General features: G+C 40.8%; 1 protein-coding gene across 8 annotated transcripts in view; it reads right to left on the bottom strand.

The window, feature by feature from the left end:
• Positions 1-22,011, bottom strand: part of BMP2K (BMP2 inducible kinase) — a 50,454-nt gene that overhangs the window by 18,961 nt on the left and 9,482 nt on the right. For 5 of the 8 annotated variants that reach the window (XM_069012319.1, XM_069012316.1, XM_069012322.1 and 2 more), the window contains exons 2-12: positions 12,153-12,271; positions 11,720-11,825; positions 9,901-10,043; positions 9,492-9,613; positions 8,419-8,500; positions 7,630-7,762; positions 5,301-5,404; positions 3,804-3,925; positions 2,828-2,988; positions 1,356-1,525; positions 645-740 (exon numbers count right to left, since the gene is read on the bottom strand). In XM_069012319.1, the coding sequence (XP_068868420.1) occupies positions 645-740; positions 1,356-1,525; positions 2,828-2,988; positions 3,804-3,925; positions 5,301-5,404; positions 7,630-7,762; positions 8,419-8,500; positions 9,492-9,613; positions 9,901-10,043; positions 11,720-11,825; positions 12,153-12,271 (1,358 nt within the window). Of the gene's footprint in view, positions 1-644; positions 741-1,355; positions 1,526-2,827; positions 2,989-3,803; positions 3,926-5,300; positions 5,405-7,629; positions 7,763-8,418; positions 8,501-9,491; positions 9,614-9,900; positions 10,044-11,719; positions 11,826-12,152; positions 12,272-17,739; positions 17,762-22,011 lie in introns of those variants that run through there. The other 3 variants (XM_069012324.1, XM_069012318.1, XM_069012323.1) reach the window with 2 other exon arrangements.

Genomic DNA, 22,011 nt, shown 5'->3' on the forward strand with positions numbered 1-22,011 from the left:
CTGCTAAGTAACAGCACCGCTCTTGCAACCAAACACACCCACCACCGCCAGCCTCCAGAACACAGGGGCACAGAGAAACCGCTCCAACAGGTCAGTGAGACTGGTTTTCTTTTCCAGTGTATTGCCACTTAGATTTTTGTAATTATTGCAACTCAGCTATATGCTGCTGCAGCACTGCTAATTGTGTTTTCACCTTGCTCTATTCTTAAATCTTAATACAAGATTTCAGGACAGTTACTCCTCAATTTTTAAAAAAATGGACTCTGGCAGTTAACTCTCTTGCTTTTCAAGTAAGAATTGGACATCACTGTCTTCTGTCACTTCGTAATGTAACATGTATTTGTTGCTGTGGCCAGTACTGGAAACTTTAACCAAGTATATTTCAAATAAGCACAGACCTTCTTAAGACATTCAGGATAGATCCCATCCTATTATTAATACACAAGTGCAACTCCAGACAAGCTTTCATAACCTAGTTTGGGTTAACTTCCCACCAACTAAATATCATTTTAGATGTCGAACTGTACACTATTTACCATGCCCAGAGCTCAGTACAACTAGCCAGGCACTTCTCTTCCTGCATCTACACAAGAGATTTACAAGCACAGGCCATATTTTAAGACTGTACCATCTCTGTGACATACCATGGCAGGATACTGTGACTGGGCAGGTTGCTGCTGGTACACAGACTGCAGCAACAGCTGCTGCTGGACCATCTGCTGGTGCACTGCTTGGTGATACTGGAAAGACAAAAAACAGCTTTAAAAAGTCACGATGCCCCCTCAGAAATAAGCAGATATTTTAATTAATGCTTCTTTTGACTATCACATCTATGACTTCACAGCATTTTTCAATTAAGATATCACATAATCAAGAACCAGCTTGCAATTGAGTCACTGCATTTTAATCACTCTGTTTGGAAGCTTTTTCCTTCCCCCACTCCCCAGCCAATTCTTAACAACAACAACAAAAAAATCAGACTACATATTCAGCACTGGTGCACATACAACCATCTACTGCAAGCACAACATCATCACCCATAATCACTCCTAGCGTTTATCCCAAGCTCCTTTACACAAGGGTAAAGCCTTTATTTAAGTCACACAGTGATGATGCAAAGCAAGATGGAATTCAGGGTCACACTGCAAGAACAACACAGCTCAAGGCAAGCAACTTTCTAGGACAAATATTACAGGGCCTATGAAGGGACAAACCAATAGTAAGAAGGGACAGAAGCTCTTTCAGCTGGAAAAGTACAGGCAGCAACGGCAGAAGTGTGGAACTGGCACATGATTCCAAGCGTTATAACCACCCACAATACGTCTCAGACACTTGTCTAACAGATCTGACTGTACCTGCTGGATATAAGCGTCCTGCATGGCAGGCTGGTGCTGTTGGTGCTGCAAGTGGTGCAGCTGCTGCAGTCTCCAGTCTCCCTGCTGCAGCTGCTGGAGCACCCTGTGCTGCTGTGGGGTGGTCCCTTGGGACTGTGAGATGTCTTGGCCGTTCCCTGGGCGCGTGGTTCCTGTGACAGACAACACTACTGACATCCAGATCCCTCAGCTTCAGCCAGAGCTCTCCCTGGCAGTTTGACACCTCAAGCTGACACTGTCTGTGAACTTCTTTTCCCAGTCTGACAACCAGGACAGCTGGCAGACACCACGTTTACTTCTTTAAAAGTAATTCCAGGCCTGAAAATGAACCATTTCTACCTGCAAGATGCTGGAAGCTTCCTCTGGTCTCATGACAGCAAGCTGGGTTCCAGAGTTCTGCTATACTAACACTTAAGTTACACACTGCAGGATCTCAAACCCTTACCTCAGAGCATAGAGCTTTTGTATGCATTCAACACAAACGTATTTTGCATTTTCTTCCCCTACAGAAAGTATTAGCTCATCCATCAAACTCCCTTAAACAGAACACCTGATCAATTTTGCCATTCAATTGCTTTCTCAACCTTTTAAGAAACAGTTACTACCATAAATTTCTTTCTTGCACAATGTGTTTTATATTCCTGAAACGCCCAGGAATGATCTGCTCCTTGTCATGACAGAAAAAGCTTTTCAAGTTGGATGTTATGTGGATCCCACCTAGTAAAAAGTACTTACACCTGGGACACAAACTTTCCCAGTGGCCTTTTGATACTTCTCCAATACCATCCCTGAAGCTACTCTTCTGCAGCAGACACATAACAGCGTGAAGTGCAATCAGAAAGTGTTCTAGGTATAAACGTCAACTATTTAAGTGAATATTTATCAGAGCCATAACTCTTTCTGTATGAGAAAAAGAACAAGAATTTTTTGAAAACCCACTTAACTTGACTGAGTCTCCCCTAATTCCTCCTGCACTCGCAGTGCCATGTGGGATGAATCTGTCAGTCATGAGAAAAGTGACTTGCTTCCAGCCTACGAATACCACCAACATATTGGTGCTACCTCATGACTTCTTGAGGCACAGGAGAATATTTTTCCTACTACAAAAAACCCAGTCTGATACACAAGGGGTCTGTACTTTTTGTGAATTATTTGCAAGTCAAAACAAGCACGAACTTCTGTCTGCAGTGGGCAAGTTAATTCAAAAACCAGTGTTAAGCACAATGAAAAAACACCTTCACTTCTCAAGCTGCATTTAGTTTTTGTGGCACCTCAAATTTACACTTCACACATTTAAAGTCTTTCAGAAATGATGAAGATTTGGTTTTTGGTATATAAAAAAATAAGACAGATTAAAACTGAATTTTAGCTGTTATCCCTACTAGAGCAAGAAGAAGAATAAAGGCACAGTTCCTTCTTTGTTTATTTTGGTCCATCCTGAGACTTTAAGTTACCTTTTTGCCCACGACTACCGAATTCCCCAGGAACTTGTACTTTGACAGGAGTTGCTGAGCTCTGGATTGCCAGAACACTGGAAGGGGCAGTGCTTGAATTGGCCTTTGGTCTTTGTCGTGGTGCAATTGAGGTTTCTGTTGGTCCAACAGCATCTGTTATTCTGAAAGGGCAATTTTTCCCATATAAGATACTTGATGAAAAGACAACTGTTTCTACTTCAAATTACACATGGTACATCTCTCAATAGCTCAGTTATGTCTTAATCATGTGCTACTCTACTGCTGCACTGCACATAAATATCTTGAAATTTGCTTCCTAAAACTGCAGTCCTGTGCATGAGTCCACAACCCTGTAATGAGAAACATGACTACTGTTCATATGTACAAGAAATACGAGAAAGGAAAACCTTTACGTGCTAGGTCAAATTATTTCTACTTATACTAATTTCTTACGGTTTTGTTTCTATTTTTTGCAAACAGAGCTGATAACGACAGCTGAATATAAAAATATGCGAGTCACACGTGCTGGTAGATTCAAACCCAAACAACTTTCATTAACAAGGAATGAAAGGGTAAAGGATTTATCCAGCACCAGCCTTAAGTGCATACACACTCTATCATAGGAGAAATCAGAAGCATGAATAAGAATTTCCAAGGTTTTGGGTTTCTTTTACTAACAAGGACAAAAAAGTTAATATTTTTCCATAAAAAACTGAATTTGTCAAAAACAACTAACAAAACCCATTTACCTACAAAATATCAGGCTCTCGGTTTCGCTCCCGAGATTGTCAATATAATGAAAAAAGCAAAGGAGTGGAATCCAGAGACTTGAAGCTCTTAGAAATGCAGTTTATCTAATGACTTTTACTGAGGTAATATTTCATTTATTAACAAGAGTATGAAGATGGGTTTTAAACAAACATGTAGCTTAGTAACACTAGGAGAAAGAAAATGTAAAGTCACATCCTCTGCTCACCTTGCTTTTATTTGGCTTTTTCTAGCAGCTGCCTCACTAGCTGTCATGGGTTCAGGAAGAGTTGAAGGGACAGGAGAATTCTTGGGAAAAATAAATTTGAATAAATTAAAAAAACCAAAATCCTGAAAGAAAAAAATTCATTACATATTGAAGAGGAATACTTGGATTCAAGACCTCCATGTTACAAGGCTTCATGCAGAACTCACAGCTGTAGATGAAAACGGTTTTATCTTAACAATACCTCTATATCCTCTCAATCTGTTGCAGAAGTAAAGCAGAACCTCACTGGTCTGACTGTTTTGTCAACTACTTCATTTTCACTACCAACTATCAACAATAAAGTACAACATGTTCCGCAAGCACTTTTGTGGGAGTGCACAGACACTTACTTCAGCCTCAAGCTCCAGAACTAAAGCAAAGCCAATCTTGGGAGGAAACCGTTCTTAGCGCACTTGGCTCTTCAACCAGAAGACAAATTTCAGAAAACCATGCAGCACCAAAGCTTCGACAGGCTTTTATCTTGCCCCCACCTCAATCACATTCCTGAATGAATTCAACACCACCTAGATTATGTTTTACAAGGAATATGGCAGCTGGGGGCAAAGAAGGAAACCCATCATCTCTAATGACAAATGCACATAAGGAATGCAAATCTAAATCTGGTCACAAATGATAGAGACAGTTAACTATCAAGTATTTCAAGACTTCCTGGTTTATTTTAGTTTGTGTTTCCAAAAGGCAACGCTCAAATTTACGGAGCACCTCCTTCTGCAGTGATAAAGGAAAAAAGGAATTCAAAGGGATCTCAGAAAGTTCACTTGTCTGCCTCTGAAGACAGAGCACTACAACTGATACCTGTTGCAAACTCAATTTCAGATGGATTTTTCCTGATACTTGTCTTGAGAACCACTTTATAATACTCAACATTAGCTAAGCATCCCCAAATTCCATGGCACAGTAATTACACCTGTGAAGCAAGTGATCTTGGAGACCAAGCTCAGACCGCCATGGAAAGCAAGGGTAAGAATGCAGGCTGACCCAAGTACTGCCGTGTTTGCTCTCCAGCTCACTGGAGCCTCCCAACAGACAAACACAATTGCTAAGGACGATTAAGAGAAGGGTTTATCGAGAGCAAACAACACACGCTCTTGACACTCCATTTACAACATTAAGCCTTCTACTGTCAACAAGGTTAACAACTGCATATTTCATATTGATTGTATTAAGAGACTGCTAATGGCTAAATCCTAAGCCAGGTATCGGTGCAGCATCAATGTAGTTCATGAAACTATGCCCTCAAAATTAAGAGCATATTTTGCTTACAGAGAACTCATACTGCGTGTACACAACATCAGCTTGATGTGGTCTCCACTGTGTTTTACATTTAGGAACCAGGCATATGACAGAATTGATGTGATCTCTCAGCTAATCTGATGAACTTGTCAATGCTACCTATATAACACACTGAAAATACTGAAGGAATTCAAGAGTACTTACATTAATATTTGACACTGGACAATCCTTTTTGGCAATTTTAAAGGCAAAGTAAGACACTTGAAAGATATCAGGTCTCTGCTCTTGATCTGGTTCAAGCATATATCCTGCAAAAATTGATAAAGACATATCACTGCTAGATCTCAGAAAGCCTGTTGAGACAGCATGCTACCAGCAAGGAGAAATTCAGCAGTTCCACCAAATCAGCTTACCACCAAAGAGTCATTTCCACTGTTATCTTGGGTTCGGGGGATTTTATATACTTTTTGTCAAGTCAAATGGTGTACAGGGTCAAAACCAATTGTAGAACATGTATGCTGCTTGATATCCTGACACTCAGCTGTGCAAAAGGGAGCTAAACTGAAGTAGGAATTAGTAACTGCAGAGAGAAACAACACAAAACCAACTCACAGTACTAACATTTCCCAGGGTTAATACAAAATTCACTATAACTAAAAGGAGATTGACAGATCTTACTGCATCATGCTAAGGTTTATCATTTTTTGTCTGTAGGTTTCATTGACTATGAACAATCTTGCATATAAAAAAATACAGTATCATGAATAAAAGGACTTTTCCCTGACAAGACACACAATTCCTGATACTCCCTCTCAAACATTTGCTTCCCAAATTAAAAGGTTTGGTGTTTTTCCAAGAAATCAAAGTTACTGTATATTGTCTCCAACATAACAGAGTATACATAATCAGGCAATCTTGCCTAGATAACCAGAGAACCTAAATACACAATAAAATATGCTTTCTAAAAAAATCCTAAGCCTCTAAAAATGCTTTGCTATGAAGTAATGAACAACCTATCAAAATATAACTTCTCACTTTTGACAAGCAAAGTGAACTACACTTGCACAACTGCTCAGTAGTACAGCCAACCTTACACATCATTTTACAAGAAATCCTCAATAGGCTGAAAAAATAATTTTAGATTCTAGAATTTTACACAAAACCATTATGACATGTTCTGTACAGTTCACTGCCAGTTTAATTTTCAATAGATTTTACAAAATAACAGATTCCAACACTCAGTTGCAGCACCATGACATGGAAGCAGAAGGCTCACTGAAGTCACTCCTGCCACTTGACTCTGAAATGTTAAATTCATGGGCTGGATCATGTCCAGCTTGTTCCTCCCCAGCCCCTGCCTTGTAAAAGAGCAGAGAGAAAGCCACAGTTCCTGAAATACCTTTTATGAACAACTGCAGCTTTTTATGGCTTCCACTCCAAAAGGAAAGAAGGGAAGTTTACATAAGGACATTCTGCCCCACCCACATATATTCCATGTCAGAATTGCTCATCTTGGCACAGCAGTTCACTGAATTAAAAAATCTGCATTCAGACATAGGAGAAAGGATTAAAACCCATACTCTTCTAAAAAAAAAAAAAAAAAAAAAAGTAACACCATGACAGAGAAAAGTACTTAAGTCATTTGAAATTTTGTCTCATTTTGTCAGTACTGGCAGAAGGGAAGTGCTTGCCATCACAACTGCTGTTTCTCAGTTATGAACGTGCACTCAAAAAAGCAGTTTGGATTCGGCATTGCCTATTAAATAAAGTATCAAATACTTGGTCAACACATCCATAACTTAAAGTTCTAAAAGCTCCTACTCAAACCTTTTGAATTTTTCATATTCTGTCCATCTCACTCTTTCAAGTGAGCCTACTTTAAGTGGAAAACAAAGACAATACTGATGGTTACTGTAAATATTAGCTCCCACATCTCTGTGCCTGGGTAATGCATGATTCACAAGCCTCAGAGCTGCTTCTTGTCCAAAAATCTCTCTTCATACACTTCGCCAGAACGTATACCAAACTTTTGCCAGAGTTCATGTCCGACACTTGGGGTTGCACAAAATTTTCCTGATTTTTTTCCCAGTACAAATCATGGAACTACTATAAAATTATCCCCAGTGCAATTAATCTTAGCACATTGACGTTGCTATGCTAAAGCTGCACTTCAAATTCATCTAAGCACAACTGTCCAACTTGCACAGAAAATACTGTCAACAGTCTGACATTCCACAGAAAATACACACTTAAGAGCAAAAAGGAAGTATGAATAAACAAAGCTAAATAATAAATACAAGCACTCTTTGCATTCCCCCTAATCCTTTGGGGTTTATGGACACCTAAGGGAAAAAAAAATCATCCTTGAGTCCCAGAGAAACCAAAAGGTTCCTTGAGCCTCAGCAACGCTCTTGGGGAGTTGAGAGGCACAGCTGAACGCGGCAGGTCTTCACACTGATGGTGCTCAGCAGCACTTGCTGTGCTTTTCTGGCTTCATGAGATGGAAGAGTTGCTTCAGTGCCTGTGTACTTACTTATCAAGCAGTGAACGCTGTGGGAGTATCGCGAGCCGTCTGGGATAGTAAAGCTTCCATCACAAATGGCAACCTGACTTTCTCCGAAGGGAAGTGAAAAGAAGCAGAGCTTATACAGCAAGCAGCCCAGTGCCTGTGAAAGACAAACACAGGCCCTGTGAGGGGATGAGAACAAGCCCCTTGCCATGACACAGCAGCACCAACAAGACGCTCCACCCTGGCTATAGCGGCTGTTCACACTCTGTAGGAGCTGCACTTCAGAACACAGCTGATGCAATGAGCTGATGGATCAAAAGCAGCTCTAACAACACTTGCTCTTCCACAGATTCCTGTAGCAGACCAAGTACAAACCAGAGCATACCAGGAGCTGCATTCTCAGTGTCCTATCACCCAGAGTTATCACAACTCTTTGCACTAAATTACTTTTGCACTAAATTGTTTTCTTCTCTGCACATCAACTAATGAAAAGCACCTTTCTTGACCACGCTGCCAATAGGTTTCCATGAGAAATCACTAGGGACTATCAACCAGAAACTAGAGCCAACAAAAGAAGAGAAGTTCTAAATCACATTCCCCTTCCTTTAAATTAAAAGAAAAAAAAAAAAATCAAATGTGGGATTCATTATATTTACAAAAAATGTAACTACCCAAGCTATCTCTACTGTTGTGTTCTATAGCTGCCCAATGTATTTCATTTTCCAATAATTAATTTTTCAATCAGTCAATGGCAGTTCTAATTCCCCCTCCTTAACCAGTCCCATATATCATACTACCTGTTTTTTTTCTTACCCAGATATCTGCCTTGGTAGTAATTGGCTTTCCTCCATACAGATTGATCATCTCAGGAGCTCTGTATGAAAGTGTTGTGTACCTAGCAATATAAAATAGAGAGGACATAGTTGAAAACTTTGCCTCAGAACTGAGAGGATGTTTTCCCCATCTGCTATGCACACACCAATCACACAAGTTTCAGACATGTGCCTGGAATTGTCTTGCACGATCCAAGTCATTACTGCATTTGCAGCAGCACAAATAGTATCTGGAGCAGCAATATTAACTATCATACTGAAGAATAAGTCTTCAGTCAGCTAATATTTGCTTTTAGTGTTATTTCCCCAAAAGCACGGACTTAGGCCAGAGTGACTGTGCCAGTCATCTGGGAGGGGTAACTGCAGGGTCCTACAAGGGCTCTCCCTGTCTCACACTGAAACATACTGAATGCAGATTTTGTAACACTAACATCTCAAAACAACTGTTAAACTGGTATTTCAAATACTTCCGAGGTGGAAAAAGCCTGTATCACTTCATGACTTGAAAACAAGCAGCCTGTATGTAACCCTCTGCAGTAGTTAGCCCAGAAGGGCAAAACCAAGGTAATACATGTTTCCAAGAGCGTGTCTAAGAAAAATTGAAATACTTTTCTGATCAGTCTTAGGAAAATGAACATGGACCATACTCTGTAAATGAGACTCTACATAAATCCATTGCAATGCTTATTTACACCAGTTGTTATCTCAGCAAGTATTTGCTTAGCAGTATTGAAACAGCACAAATTAAAAACATCCAACTCCTAAATTGGCCAGGAGCCAGACATATATTTTTGAACAATTGAATTTCAGAACAGCATGCTTTTTTCCAACAGTTTTATTTTTAAGAATCTCACCTTTGAAAAACAATCTATGAGTAAATGGAGGAAATGTTATCAAATACCTCCAGTCTTTTACTAAATTTATGCCAAAATTAATTCAAGATCAGCCATTAATTTCAATTCATAGGTCATACATGCACACTGCACTATAACACATGGAGCTTCCTGGCAGCACAGTCATTGCTTATGACAGGTCACCTAAAAGTAAACTTACTTTTTAATTTCTTCTTCAACCATATTAACACCATCTCTTTGAGGGTTCAGGTATTTGTTAGTGGCACTGCCAAAATCACAGAGAACGTAGTTCCCATTATCATTTAACAATAGATTCTCCACCTTGAAAGGAAATCAACACACAAAAATCAGGTTAATATAATAGCATTCATTTCCAGGTAAAGTGTTACTACATATTCTCACATACAAGCAGGAAGTTTTCAGCAAAATCAACTGCTAAACTTACTTTTAGCAATAAATGATGTCCTATGGTTAACGTCTGTCTATAGCTCCACCAACAGCAAGCTCCCAACTAGGAGTCTGTCTTAGGGAAACCTCTCCTATATCCTCAACCGTTTTCAAACAGATCACTGATTTTAGCCTGGATTTTCTTACAGTGAAGTTCATACCTTCAGATCCCGGTGAACTATAGGTGTTTTGCACTGATGCAACCTGGCAACAGCTTCACAGGTGTCACAAAATATTCTCATTACTTCTGACTCGGTGAAACCTGTCTGCAGACGCTGGTTCATCTGGTTCACAACTTGCCCAGCTAAGGAAAGAAGAGACATTTCTTTCAAGTAATTCCTATCAGGTACAGAAGTAAAAGCTTACTTATATGCATTAAATCCACAAATATGATGTAAGAAAGTTTTCCACAGTTACTGTATTTGAACAAAACAAACCTGGTTTTCCAACTCCACACTCTTGTATCACCCTAAACAGAAAAATTATTGGCTCAAATGAAAACAATCCAGTCCCTGTGGCTGAAACACGTTTGAAACCAACTGCTGCACACACAAAAAAGCATCCATCACACCAAAATGTCACCTCAGAACTGTCTCTTGCATTGGGATCCATAACCCAAACTCTGTCAGCCGACTGAGTTCATGAATTCACTCTCGAGACACCCTCTCTGTCTTTCTGGAAGACAAAGGAGGAAGAAAGGGGAGGCAGGGAAGGGGTCAAAAAAAGCCCTGAACTTCCTCCAAGGAAGAAGACCTCCCTTTCCCTTTTCACAGGTGTCTTTTAAGATTGGGAATCAATACTTCCCTGTTTCTTGCAGTAACTTTACCAGACAACACTAAGCTCTTCCTACCACAATGCTCACTGCACACAGAAATGACAAAGGACTCTTGCAGAGATGCAGCAGGGCCTTGGTGGGCATTCTGTCAAACAAGGATGCTTGGAACACAGAAAGCCCAACACTGTCAAGTGATCTGACAGCTGTCATCCACAGGGCTATTTACCAGGATCATTAGGGAAAAAGTACTACTAACAGGGAGTCAGAACTGAGCTCTCACAAAGGTACAGAAATTCACCCATACAAGCAGGGTAAAACCCAAAAATGTGACCATTAGTTTTCAAGTTCTCCTTATTCCATTCCCCAAAATGTACATTAAGGTTGTTTTTGGCTCCTTACGGTACAGACTGCACAACCTGTAATGCTTACTGCTTCTACTGCAAATATAACCCACATTCACCTCAGCTCAAAGTATTCTTTGAGCAGTACAGACCACGGGATGGCTTCTTTCTAGGCTCAAAGTATTTGCTTTGTAGTTGCAGCACTGGTTCCACTATCACCACTTACTTGGGTTAACCACCACCTCATACTATGAGGCCAACACCCAGTCTCCCTAGATTTTAGACAAACTTCACTTCAAGTTAAACACACTGGCAAGTTTATTCCATACATATGGGACATGGGGGAAAAAAAACCCCAAACCAGACAGTCCCTGACTTAGATATTGTTTGAAACAAAGTTACATTGTAAAGCAGGAACACAGGGCTAACATCTTTTTGGACAGCACTATCAACCCTAACTTTAATATGCCCATTTGTAGCAAATCACCTGTCAGGTAAAGCTTCTTCAATGCTGTCATCTAAAACAAAAACAGCAGAGCGAGAAGAGTGGTGAAAATTTGCCCATTTTTCCCATTGAGTTAAGCTCCATGTACATGTTGCTTAGCTCCACCAGGAGAACAGCACAACTGCACTTGATACATAGAAAATTAATTTCCCTGTTTATAACTTAATTACACAGCTTTGTGAAACTCACGTTTTGCCCAGTGCCTAAGTAGCAATGCCAACAGAAAAGTGAAATGAACTACCTGGATTCCAGCTGTAACACACATGTGTTAACCCCTTCTCTTAAGAGAACAGTTTTAAGTAAAATCACAGGTGACAGTACAAACATTTTCCTCTGGAAACCTATGAGGTGACTCTTACCCCGACAGTACTCCATGAGGATGAGCACCTCCCAAACGTTATCACTTAGCAAGTTGACAGCACAGTCCAAATAGCTCACAATGTTCTTGTGCCCAGATAACTCTTTCTGAAAAAGAAAACACATATTACACTTCAGTACCAAGAAAATTAAGAGAGATTTTCATTTGCCACTGCAGCACTGCAATAAATTCCTTTTGCTTGGGAACCAGACGTACTGACCAAACTGACTGTGGTATCAAATACATATTTGAATAACTCCTTCTGAAATTATTCATGTACCAACCTTAAAGCCAGCATCAGTTTCTGGAAGTACTGGCGGAAAATCAGGACCACAGGATCAAAAGCAAGAGTTGTCTAGAAATACTGGAGAGGCATTTGATGTGTCCACACTACCACCTGACACATTGTCCAGTTCCAGATAATGGCTTCTTACCATTATGGTGATTTCTCTCTTGCAGACATTGAGGTCTGGCACGTTATTCACGCACATTCGCTTCAGCGCGCAGCGGGTCCCGCTGGGGGTGCGTACCAGAAACACAGTTGAGAAGCCACCTGGAGAACACAAGTACAAAAAGAAGAAGCTACTTGAGTTTGTTGGTATTCCTCTAGTCAACATCACTACATACTAAGGATGAGCAACAAAGACTATGTCAGCCATTGAGTGACAAGTAACAAACACTTGAGAAGTTAAATATTTGTTACCTCAACCCATTTCTCTTAAACCAACTATTCATGACAAAACCATTGAAGTCTTACTATTTTCTTACAACATTACATGAAAGCATTAGAAAAGCATTTTCACATTCAAACGAATTCATAAAGCACAGAACAACTATGTATTGAGATATCAATCCTGAAGTACTTTCAGAGTCATTCAAAAACCTGAATCAAGTGAAGGTATATTAATTCCCTAAACCCACATTCTAATATATAAAAAGTAAAATTTTAAGAAAAATTCTTGAGAGATACTGAAGAGGTCACATGACTGTTCAGGTTAGCCTCAATAGCCTCCCTGGAGCCCCAGAGAGTGCAAGCAATCAGCCCTAATGAAGTGTTTATATTTAAACCACACTGAACATGCAAAGTAGAATTAAGCAATTTCCCACAACCAGTCCCACCAGCAACATTCTTAGTCCAACAGTGCCATGAACTGGGAACCACATAGTCGACTACTATTCCACTTTCCAGTATGAGGGTTTTTTTCTCTCTTCGCTGGTAGGGAAGAATCAAGGAAGCAAGGAAATACACATACAAGTGAAATAACCCTCACAGAAAGTAATTCCCAATGCTCGGGAAACCAAAGTGAAAACCAACACTCTGCTGTTTTATCTGCCTCCTGTTAGTCCTGCCTGCTGCTCAAGAAGGCCACACTGGCATCACCTCAAGGCTCACATGCACAGCTTTCCCACAGTTATAGGAAATCCACCTCACAGGAGAGCTCATGTAATCCCTGCTTTCCTTAAGTGACTGCTCTCTGATCGAAAGCCATCTGGCACCATGGGAACTTGGTACTAGGGCAGGAGCTTGGGTACACCATCCGGACAGAAATACGTAAATTGAAATGATTAACTACGCGGATAATCAGGCAGCCAATTGAAATGCACACATTTCATGGCACTCAGCAGCATCTGCAAGTCATGTTTATGAAGTATAATGCACCTCATTTGATGCAAGTCTCATGTGCTTGAGGAAACAAGCACATAATCACTGCCACTCAAGAAGCCAAGTTTTACTAAAGAATTTCTCTTGAAGATTAAATATTTATTATTTTTTAACTTCATTCTCATTTAATCAAATGACATGCCAGACTGTCAAAGCAGAGTTACTGCCAAGTTTAATTCAACAGCCTCACCCTAGTTTACACAGGGCCTTCTCAAAAAATTCACAGGACACTCTCGCTTAACAGCTTGAGGTCTAATGCTGAACTCCAGCTGGGACTGAAGCGATCCAAGAGGGCTCCCTAACACCAGCCTGAGGAATTCTGCCAGAGTGATGTGCAGACCTTCGTTAGCAGAAGAGTTTTTGTACTATCCTCACAACAGAACAATCTGGTTTTTAAGCACCAATATTTGACCAAAAAAATAAAGCAGTAGTCAGGTAAAGCACAAGAGTCACGATAAGAAGATAATAATCACTTCGTAACTTTTTAACCAGTTTTGTAGCCTTGAAATTCTCTCTGACTAGCAGGAAGACAAAACAGAACTCCAGATATCAAGTTTCCCTGACAACTGTTCCGATGTAACCTGGGCAGACACGACTGGGTAAAAAACCATCAGTGGAAAGTAGCGAAAAGCCCCAAAATCCTCAGCCAAGTGCTCTTCTTGCCATTAGGTGGCGATATCAGCCAGCAGTTGAACCCTAGGGACTGTAAAAGCAGACCTGATCCTGGTTTTGGCGAGAAGCAGATCCCTGACCTTGAATGGCTTTCCATCAGTAAATACCACCGCTGTAAAACCCTTTCCTCCAAGAGTCAAGTGGCACAACCCTGAGCAAGACCCGACTAGGTGAACTGTCCCGATAACAGCCCACGGGTTTCCTCACTGCTCCCCTTCCTGTTCTCTCCCTCATCGCACCGGGCTGTGTGGGGCTCAGTTGCTGACTGGCATTAAAACACAAAAAGGAGCTTCGTCTCTTTCAGTCTTTTATTTCCACCAAAGTCACTCGAAGTTTAAATTCTCAGAAGTTACACAGGACAGCCACACTGCACTTTTCCCTGGAATGCTTAGTAAGAAGCCTTTCTACAGCATCTGCAGCTATATAAGCCAATAGATACTTAGCAGAATAAAACTCCTTAAAAAGCTCACACCTCTTTCTTACCTTTCTTTCCTTGAACTGTCTTTCTGTCACCTTAACTACACACTTTTGGGATCTTAATATCAGCTAACCAGCAATGATTTGGGCTTTTCCTGGGCTGGGTTTCTTTGTTTGTTTTTAATGAAATTCTACATCAGCCACATGTGCTTGGTTTTTTCCTATGTGTATTTAAGGTCAACCTTGACTAACTCCACAGGCCTCAACATGCCATTTACACATGACCATGTTACACTCCTGAAACTCCAACCAGGAAACAGTGGAGCTGTCAGAATTCTAAGTATCCTATTTGCTTACTCAGGTAGAACAAAATAAGGCTGAAAAATCTTCCAGCAACTTGACCATCTTTCAGACTGCTGAGAGCCACTTTGTGGAGACAGTCTAGAAGAATATTAACAAAGACATTCTGAAGAAAGTTACGCATATTATGTACATAGAGACAATAAGGTTTTTTAAATCATACAGATTTTTTTGAAACATATCTAAGTACCAAATGTTGTTTCTCCAAGTAGTGAACCCCTTGCTTATTTATCCAAATCTCAGACAAACAGTACAGAACTTCAGGCACAGAAGGATTTTGCCTCTACAGTAACATACAGCAACCACTAAGAACATCTGTAAAAGCTGAACCAGGAATGGCAGCTACAACAGTATAAATGGCTCCTTACAAATCCATTAAAACTTGGCTGTTTTGGAGACGTGACCGAGTTTTTAGCATCCATTTTCATTCAGACAAATAAAATAAGTTTTGATAAAGCTAACAATTATACAAAAGTGTATTTTCAGATAGAGTATTTACATCTGTTTTTTCTGTACATTTCAAAACCTGAAATGAATGAAGAAATAAATGAGTAAACCAACAGATCCTAGTTGCTCTCATGTGCCTATGTAATGTGGACAGTTAGGTATTTAGGAGCTTCCTCAACAACTCAATATAATCTTGGGCTCAGGAGGACAGTTTTTAAAGACACGAAGCCTTGGACCCGTGAGCCCTAAGATGGGTTCCAAGGCCAACATGACTGCCTCCATTACAGCACAGCTCCACGCTGGCTTTACATTCCCTGTGGAAAGCTGTTCGTAATAAAGCTCAGCGTAAAGCTATTATTAACAAAGCCCAACAACAACCTAAAGGATAGTTTATTTCTAATTTGAAGTCTGCTCCCAAGACAGGCTCTCAGCCTCACATGACCTTGGTCAGGGTGACAGCCTTGTGTCCCTCTCCACAAAGCTACAGAAACAGGTTCAAGTGCAATTATTTCCCTGTGACCCATCTACCCACACATACCATGCTAACACTCTTTTCCCCAAATTTTGCAAAAAGATGGCTATCCATCCACATGCTAATTTCCTTTAAAATACCAGGTCTGGCTTTTTCGCATTCCAGGTAGTCTCCCACACAATGATAAATTTCAGTACATTCATCTGTGTTCTGAATCAACTTCTGCACTTAACAATACTTTCACTGCTAACTTACTCTGAGAATCACTTGATGCCGGGCCACTTGTACATGTCTGCTCCCCGTTAATTCCAGAGACAGATCTTCAAGATCAGGCTGACCTGGAGCCAGAGCCACCCCACTCCAGAAGTGACCTGCCTCCCAGAACTGAATAGCCTTCCAAGCACTGTAGCTGCAAGGCCAATGCACTGAAGAGAACCACTTTATGGACTATGAATCCACTTAACACACAGAATAAGACCAGTTCAAGCACGAATGCCCTGCAAACAGGCTCCAGCAATACGAACAAATAAAACCTTACTGCAAGTCCGTAATGACGGAGAGCAGTAAGACCCTATCAAATGTTTTAAGCATCTTTCTTCCAGGCCAAAAAAAAAACCAACCCAAACACCACTCCCCCTCCCACCCCCACTCTGATCTCTATAAATTATGTGGTACTCAGACACAAAAGAAACCAGTGTCCAAAGGCAAAGGACATGAAGAAGAAACTCCAAAAAGAATTAGTCCTTCTCCACAACAAAAGCACAGCCTCAAGAAAAACAGCTCTTCATATTCCATGCACTTTTGTATGTACCACTGGCAAAGGCCCTTTTTCAACTAGCATAAATCAATATATCCATGTGCTATTTTACCAGGAATTTGGCATCAGCTCCTTTCCGCCGGAGTTGCAGGCAAACCCGTGCCAAGAGCTGTTTCTTGCAGCTTGCTTTCGATCCCATCTTCATGTTCTGTATAACACACACAGGCATTCTGGCTCTCAAGAGTCCTTCCAGAACCCTCATATGCTGCTATGGTGCCATAGAGCCCCCTCGTCAATCCTGCTGCTCCATTTCTCTTGTGGTGTGCTGCTACAATGTCCATAACTCTGTATGTCCATTGGCATCCTATTGGGACAGTTTCACTTCTACAAATCCTCAGAACCTTCCCCCTCCTCACAAGGACAGCAGTCCTTACTCCCAGAAGCACTGCCTTCTGTCAGTCAGTACAGATGCTGTATCTCAGGTACATTTAGGAGTGGCAGGCTAAAACCATACACAAGAAATACCTGAGTTTTGTGTAGAAAATATTAATTTAATTCTTGAAGCTATAAAGCTTTCTATCTGTTTTTGACAGCCAAACCTTTAAAAACACACAGAAGTCAAACATTTGAATTTCTCATCAGATCCCAAACACTGCGTGATTGTTGAGGGGGTACCTTCTAATAGAAACTTAAAATGTCTTTTTCAAGCCTTATGGAAAACTTTTGATGAAATGTTCACGTTTTGTCACACATTCCACTGGAGAAGGAAGCCACAGTTCTGCTTTCTTATTCTTGAAGCACCTCTGCATGAGACAATGAGGGGATGCCCTATTACTAAAGGTCTGTTTTCCAGCAGTGCAACACAAACTCCTGCAGCAGCTGGTGGGTACCTCATGCCACACGCCAGCTTCCAGAACGTAGGCTGAGGAGCATCCAGTGCTCACCGTCACAGAACACTTCCACACTCTGCTTGCTCCAACACCACCACCTCAGTGCCCCAGTCACTGCCAGCCATGAGCATTCCAGAGCCTGGGAAGGTGCCATACACGACCTGCCAAGCCAAGCTGTAACACCTGTGGGTGTGCCCACTGCCTGGAAAGCAATGGAAAGCAGCCTTCCTGCTGAATAAAGGCAGCATTAACTAACACCGATCGTATATGCACATCCACCTTTCTGCACACTTACACCTATGCTTTTGTGCATGTGCACATGGACATTTTTAGTAAAGCTTACCCCACAAGCCTCAGTCATGAACACAAGGCTCTGAGACACAGCTCCATCTGGAAGAACATTTGACAGATGTTGCTCCCAAGCTCAAGAGCTCAGCATTCCCCAAACCAAGAACAGAAATAGCTCCCCGCTTCTAAAATACTCAATTTCTACACACACATTTCAGAGTTCAGTATTTCTCCACTTTATTTTAAGCACGCAGACAATGCATTCCAAGGGACATACCACTGCTCCCTTTCCCACTGCCCACACAAATTCCCACCGTGTAACAAGCTGCCTATCAGGGCTAGTTTAGACAAGTAGCACTGTTTTCCTCAAATCGGCATCCGCTCCTACGGCAGCGCTGGGAAAACAGCAGCTGTGAAACACATCCCAGCAGGACATCACCATGCAGCCACAGCAGGCAGGTCTGCCACGCACACCTCTGCTAATGGCACTGCTACCCTGCCACAGGCAGGTGTGCTCAGATTCCAGTTCTGCCAGCTGCAGGCCAACCTCACAAAAAAGCTCTGACAGAAGCACCAGAGACTGCCTTGGGGCATCCAAGACAACTGAGTTACTGAGTGAGCTGGGAAAGCTGAATTAAGGTCTGCTATAGACTTTTGTGAAAAGTTTCTGTATTTAATAACACCCATGCACCAGACATGCCCAGGGGCCAAACTTGAGATGCTTAAGATTTGGCCTAGCGAAAAGCAAAAAGAACAGAGCTCCGTGTCCTTCAGTACAGTCCATCATCACCCCACCTGCTTCTCCGTGTCCAGGTGTCTTGCTAGCCATGTTTGACTACGCTTCCATGGCATCTTCTGCATGACAGCCTTGGCTACTTGGCTTCTAGAGAAACAAAAGGCACCAATTTCCTAATGCAGATAAATTTCCTAACATGCTTGCAATTCCTGCAGTAGTCTAAGTTCAAGGAAGTTGAAAATAGATTGACTAAATAGCTGATTTAATGCATGCTTTAAAAAAGCAAACAAACAAAACCAAAAAACCCAATCATTTGATACACCCTGCAAGGAATACATCTTATGCACCCAAGACAAAACATTGCATTTCTTAGGGTAAAGCTTATGCCTTCTCATACTGTGGCTGGAAAAAGACCAAAAACCTCTCTGTATTTCAATCTTTAATGAAGCTGCTTGAGAGTTAGTCACAACCACTGTACTACTTTCATGTATTACATCATCATCACCTCCTGCTGTTCACTAGAAAAAAAAAATCTAATGCATTTACCTCTACAACTATATTTAACAGAAACTTGTATTTAAGTCAAGGAATACTTCCTTCTTGTCTATAAGGAAAGGACCACGGAACATGACCAGCACATCACCAACAGTTCAATTTATTGACTGTGAAAAATAATGTTAACTTCTACTTACTCATATGTGCTTTTCACGAAAAAGCTTTTGAACTTATCCAAGACATTGATAAGACACATACAGTGAGCATCCACTAGCACCATTTACCAAAAAAATCCCAAAACCTAAAAACTCTGAACAGCAGTTTTATCTTTTATGTCTTCCCCACCTCGTGTCTTTGTTCACTGAACCCAGCTCCAGCTGTAGTTTGTTCTGACCTGAAAACAGAGTGAGTTGGAAAACCACAACAATGACATGATCTGTGCATATAGGCTCAACAAACACAGTTTGCCATTCTACAATGGTGAGGTTAGGAGCATGAATTCATTTTGTTTTATAGATGAATTTTATATGTCATTTGCTATGGTTTTTCTTATAAAGCTTGATTTTAGCTCCAGTATAATTAAAAAAAAAAAACAAATATAGTTACAAAATAGTTAAATCAGTAGGTAGATATTATATAGCCAATATGGAACCACCATGACTTTTCTGGAACTGATCTCTATTGTCATACCATACAGTTATGAACTAGTTAAGAAAGCAAACACCTTTTCTTGATCAAACTCATACTTGCTATCTAGTTGGTCTTTCATTTTCCTGAAATTACTGCTTTAATCGTGGTTTCAATGTGGAAGGCCAGGAATGCAAAGGAGAGCTCTCCAACCTCCCCCCTGACTAACCGTGCACTGAATGCCCCCAAGCTGCCGTGGCACAGGAACAAGGCCCCAGACACAGCGCCCAGCTCCAGCCCAGCGGCTGGTTCACGGCGTCCTGGACCAGTGCCACCTCTGGCTGCCACACAAAGACAAGAGCCACCAGGCTGTGCAGACACAAACCAAGCCATTTGTAATGCCAGCGGCACTTCAGACTGAGGCAGATGTCACAGGAAGATTCTCTGGTTTCCTCCTTTTCTAAGGCATCTTACACATATAAATTAGTAAGATGAAGCCCATCTCTTAACTGCCAGGAAGAGCCTACAGTCTCACTCATCTTCACATCTGAGCATAGGTCACTGACCATTTCATCCAGGAGCACGACCAGAACTAGACTGACTGGCTGGAATTAGTGCTAAAATACTCAATACGAATAATTAAGAAGGTTTTTCATTATCTTACCTCATATTCTTTAGCTGTCTGCAAATACTGGTGTATGTTTAAACTCTGGCATACCAAAGCAGTATCCTGAGATACAGACTTATCTGGCATAAGAACAAGGGACCAGTAAGAGCACAGTATCTGAGATCCAACCTGCTTACATCAATAAACAGAATTATAAACCATTTTAGGCAATAATACTTCCTTGGCACCCACATGGGGACAGGCAGTTCTTGAACCTCTATCTGGTACATGCTGAATACATTTGAATACAAAGCATCTCTTAAGACTTTGTAGCACTTCTGTGCTCGGGAGTCCAAACTTCACCATGTAACATTTAACAATTTTAAAAGATACACTGAAATTTCATAGCAGTCTAAGCAGCTTGATAATTTTAAATACACTATGCTGCAATGGCAATAGGATTTGAAATATCAGAGTCAAGATTATCAAAATCATTTAATACCTCTCATATACCTCCTGTGTTTCAAGAAGGAGCCAGTCAACGGTGGTAATTCAGAACAAGGCAATTATTTATTAAATGGACTGCTCTGGGTTTGGGCAAGTCTCAGAAAATTAAAGTGTTAGGATCCAACTACCATCTAAACTCACAGATGTCCTCGAGCAAAAGCCTCCTCCTAAAAATGCAGCTACACAATTTGATGTCAGTTTAACAAAACAGCAAGTCATAAGAGAGGCATAAAATGTTTAATGGAGAAATCAAGTCTTTCAAGAAAGCACAAAGCTGAGAGGATAATACTGCAAAGTCACACCAAGGCTGAAGGAACTTGAAGACTACAAGACTAAACCAAATTAGATGCAGCACACTGCTTCGTTTTGAGTTGCCAAAATCATATAAGCTTTCTTTTCTATCTTCAGACTGCCTAAGAAGCCTTTGGATAGCTCCTTCTGGGATCAAATACCCCTCCTGCTGCTTCCACAAGTTCTCATGAAGTAAAAGCCAAGTGGTAATCCATCTAAACTCACCTCAAGTTGAAGGTCTCAACTGTATATATGAAGACTGTGCTACTGAACTCCACGGAGACACAGCAAGGCTCAAAGGATGCAATTATTTCATTTGCTTTTTTCCAAACGATTCATTTTCCTGCACATCACACACAAACCAGAACTGATCCCATGTCTAACGCTGACACACTAAATTTCATTCACTCTTCCTATTCTAGTCTCATGAACACACGTTGTGTTCAGGTCAGGTTCTCACACGTACATGTCAGAAGAGTATAATTTAGTGCCTCACATTCTCTAATGATCTATTTGCTCTGCACCACTTTGTAGTTATATGCAAGTTAATTATCCAGAACAAGAAAAAAATTGTTTAGCAACAATTTCTCTAAATAAAAGCACATTCAGTTTTTCAACCTGCAAGAATTGCAGAAGAACGTAAGAAAATGTCATATTAATCACTGACTTCCAAAGCTACTTTTTTGTTTCATAAGAGGCAAAACGCTGCAACAATTACTCATTACAACTGCTACTGAAAGACAAGACACACAGATAAAAATCACAGCCTGAGTAACAAATTCTAAAAAATGAGTCAGTTCAACAGAACTGAAATAAACCAGGAACTGGACCATCCCTGTGTTTTGGTACCTAATTGGTAGAGACTTGCTTATTGAAGCTTCTAGGCACCACAGGAACAAATTCATCCATTAAAATAATGTGCAAGTTTGGAAAGAAGCCCAGCATATACATGACTCTGAATAAAATTTCCTCAAGCCCTGTAACATCAGAATTCCTATCTTAGTTTTGTGTGTGGCAATTAAGGCACAGCATGTTACAGAAGGGATGAGGAAGGACCCATCACA

The sequence above is a fragment of the Aphelocoma coerulescens genome, chromosome 4, assembly GCF_041296385.1.
Source record: "Aphelocoma coerulescens isolate FSJ_1873_10779 chromosome 4, UR_Acoe_1.0, whole genome shotgun sequence".
In the NCBI taxonomy this organism is placed as follows: Eukaryota; Metazoa; Chordata; class Aves; order Passeriformes; family Corvidae; genus Aphelocoma; species Aphelocoma coerulescens.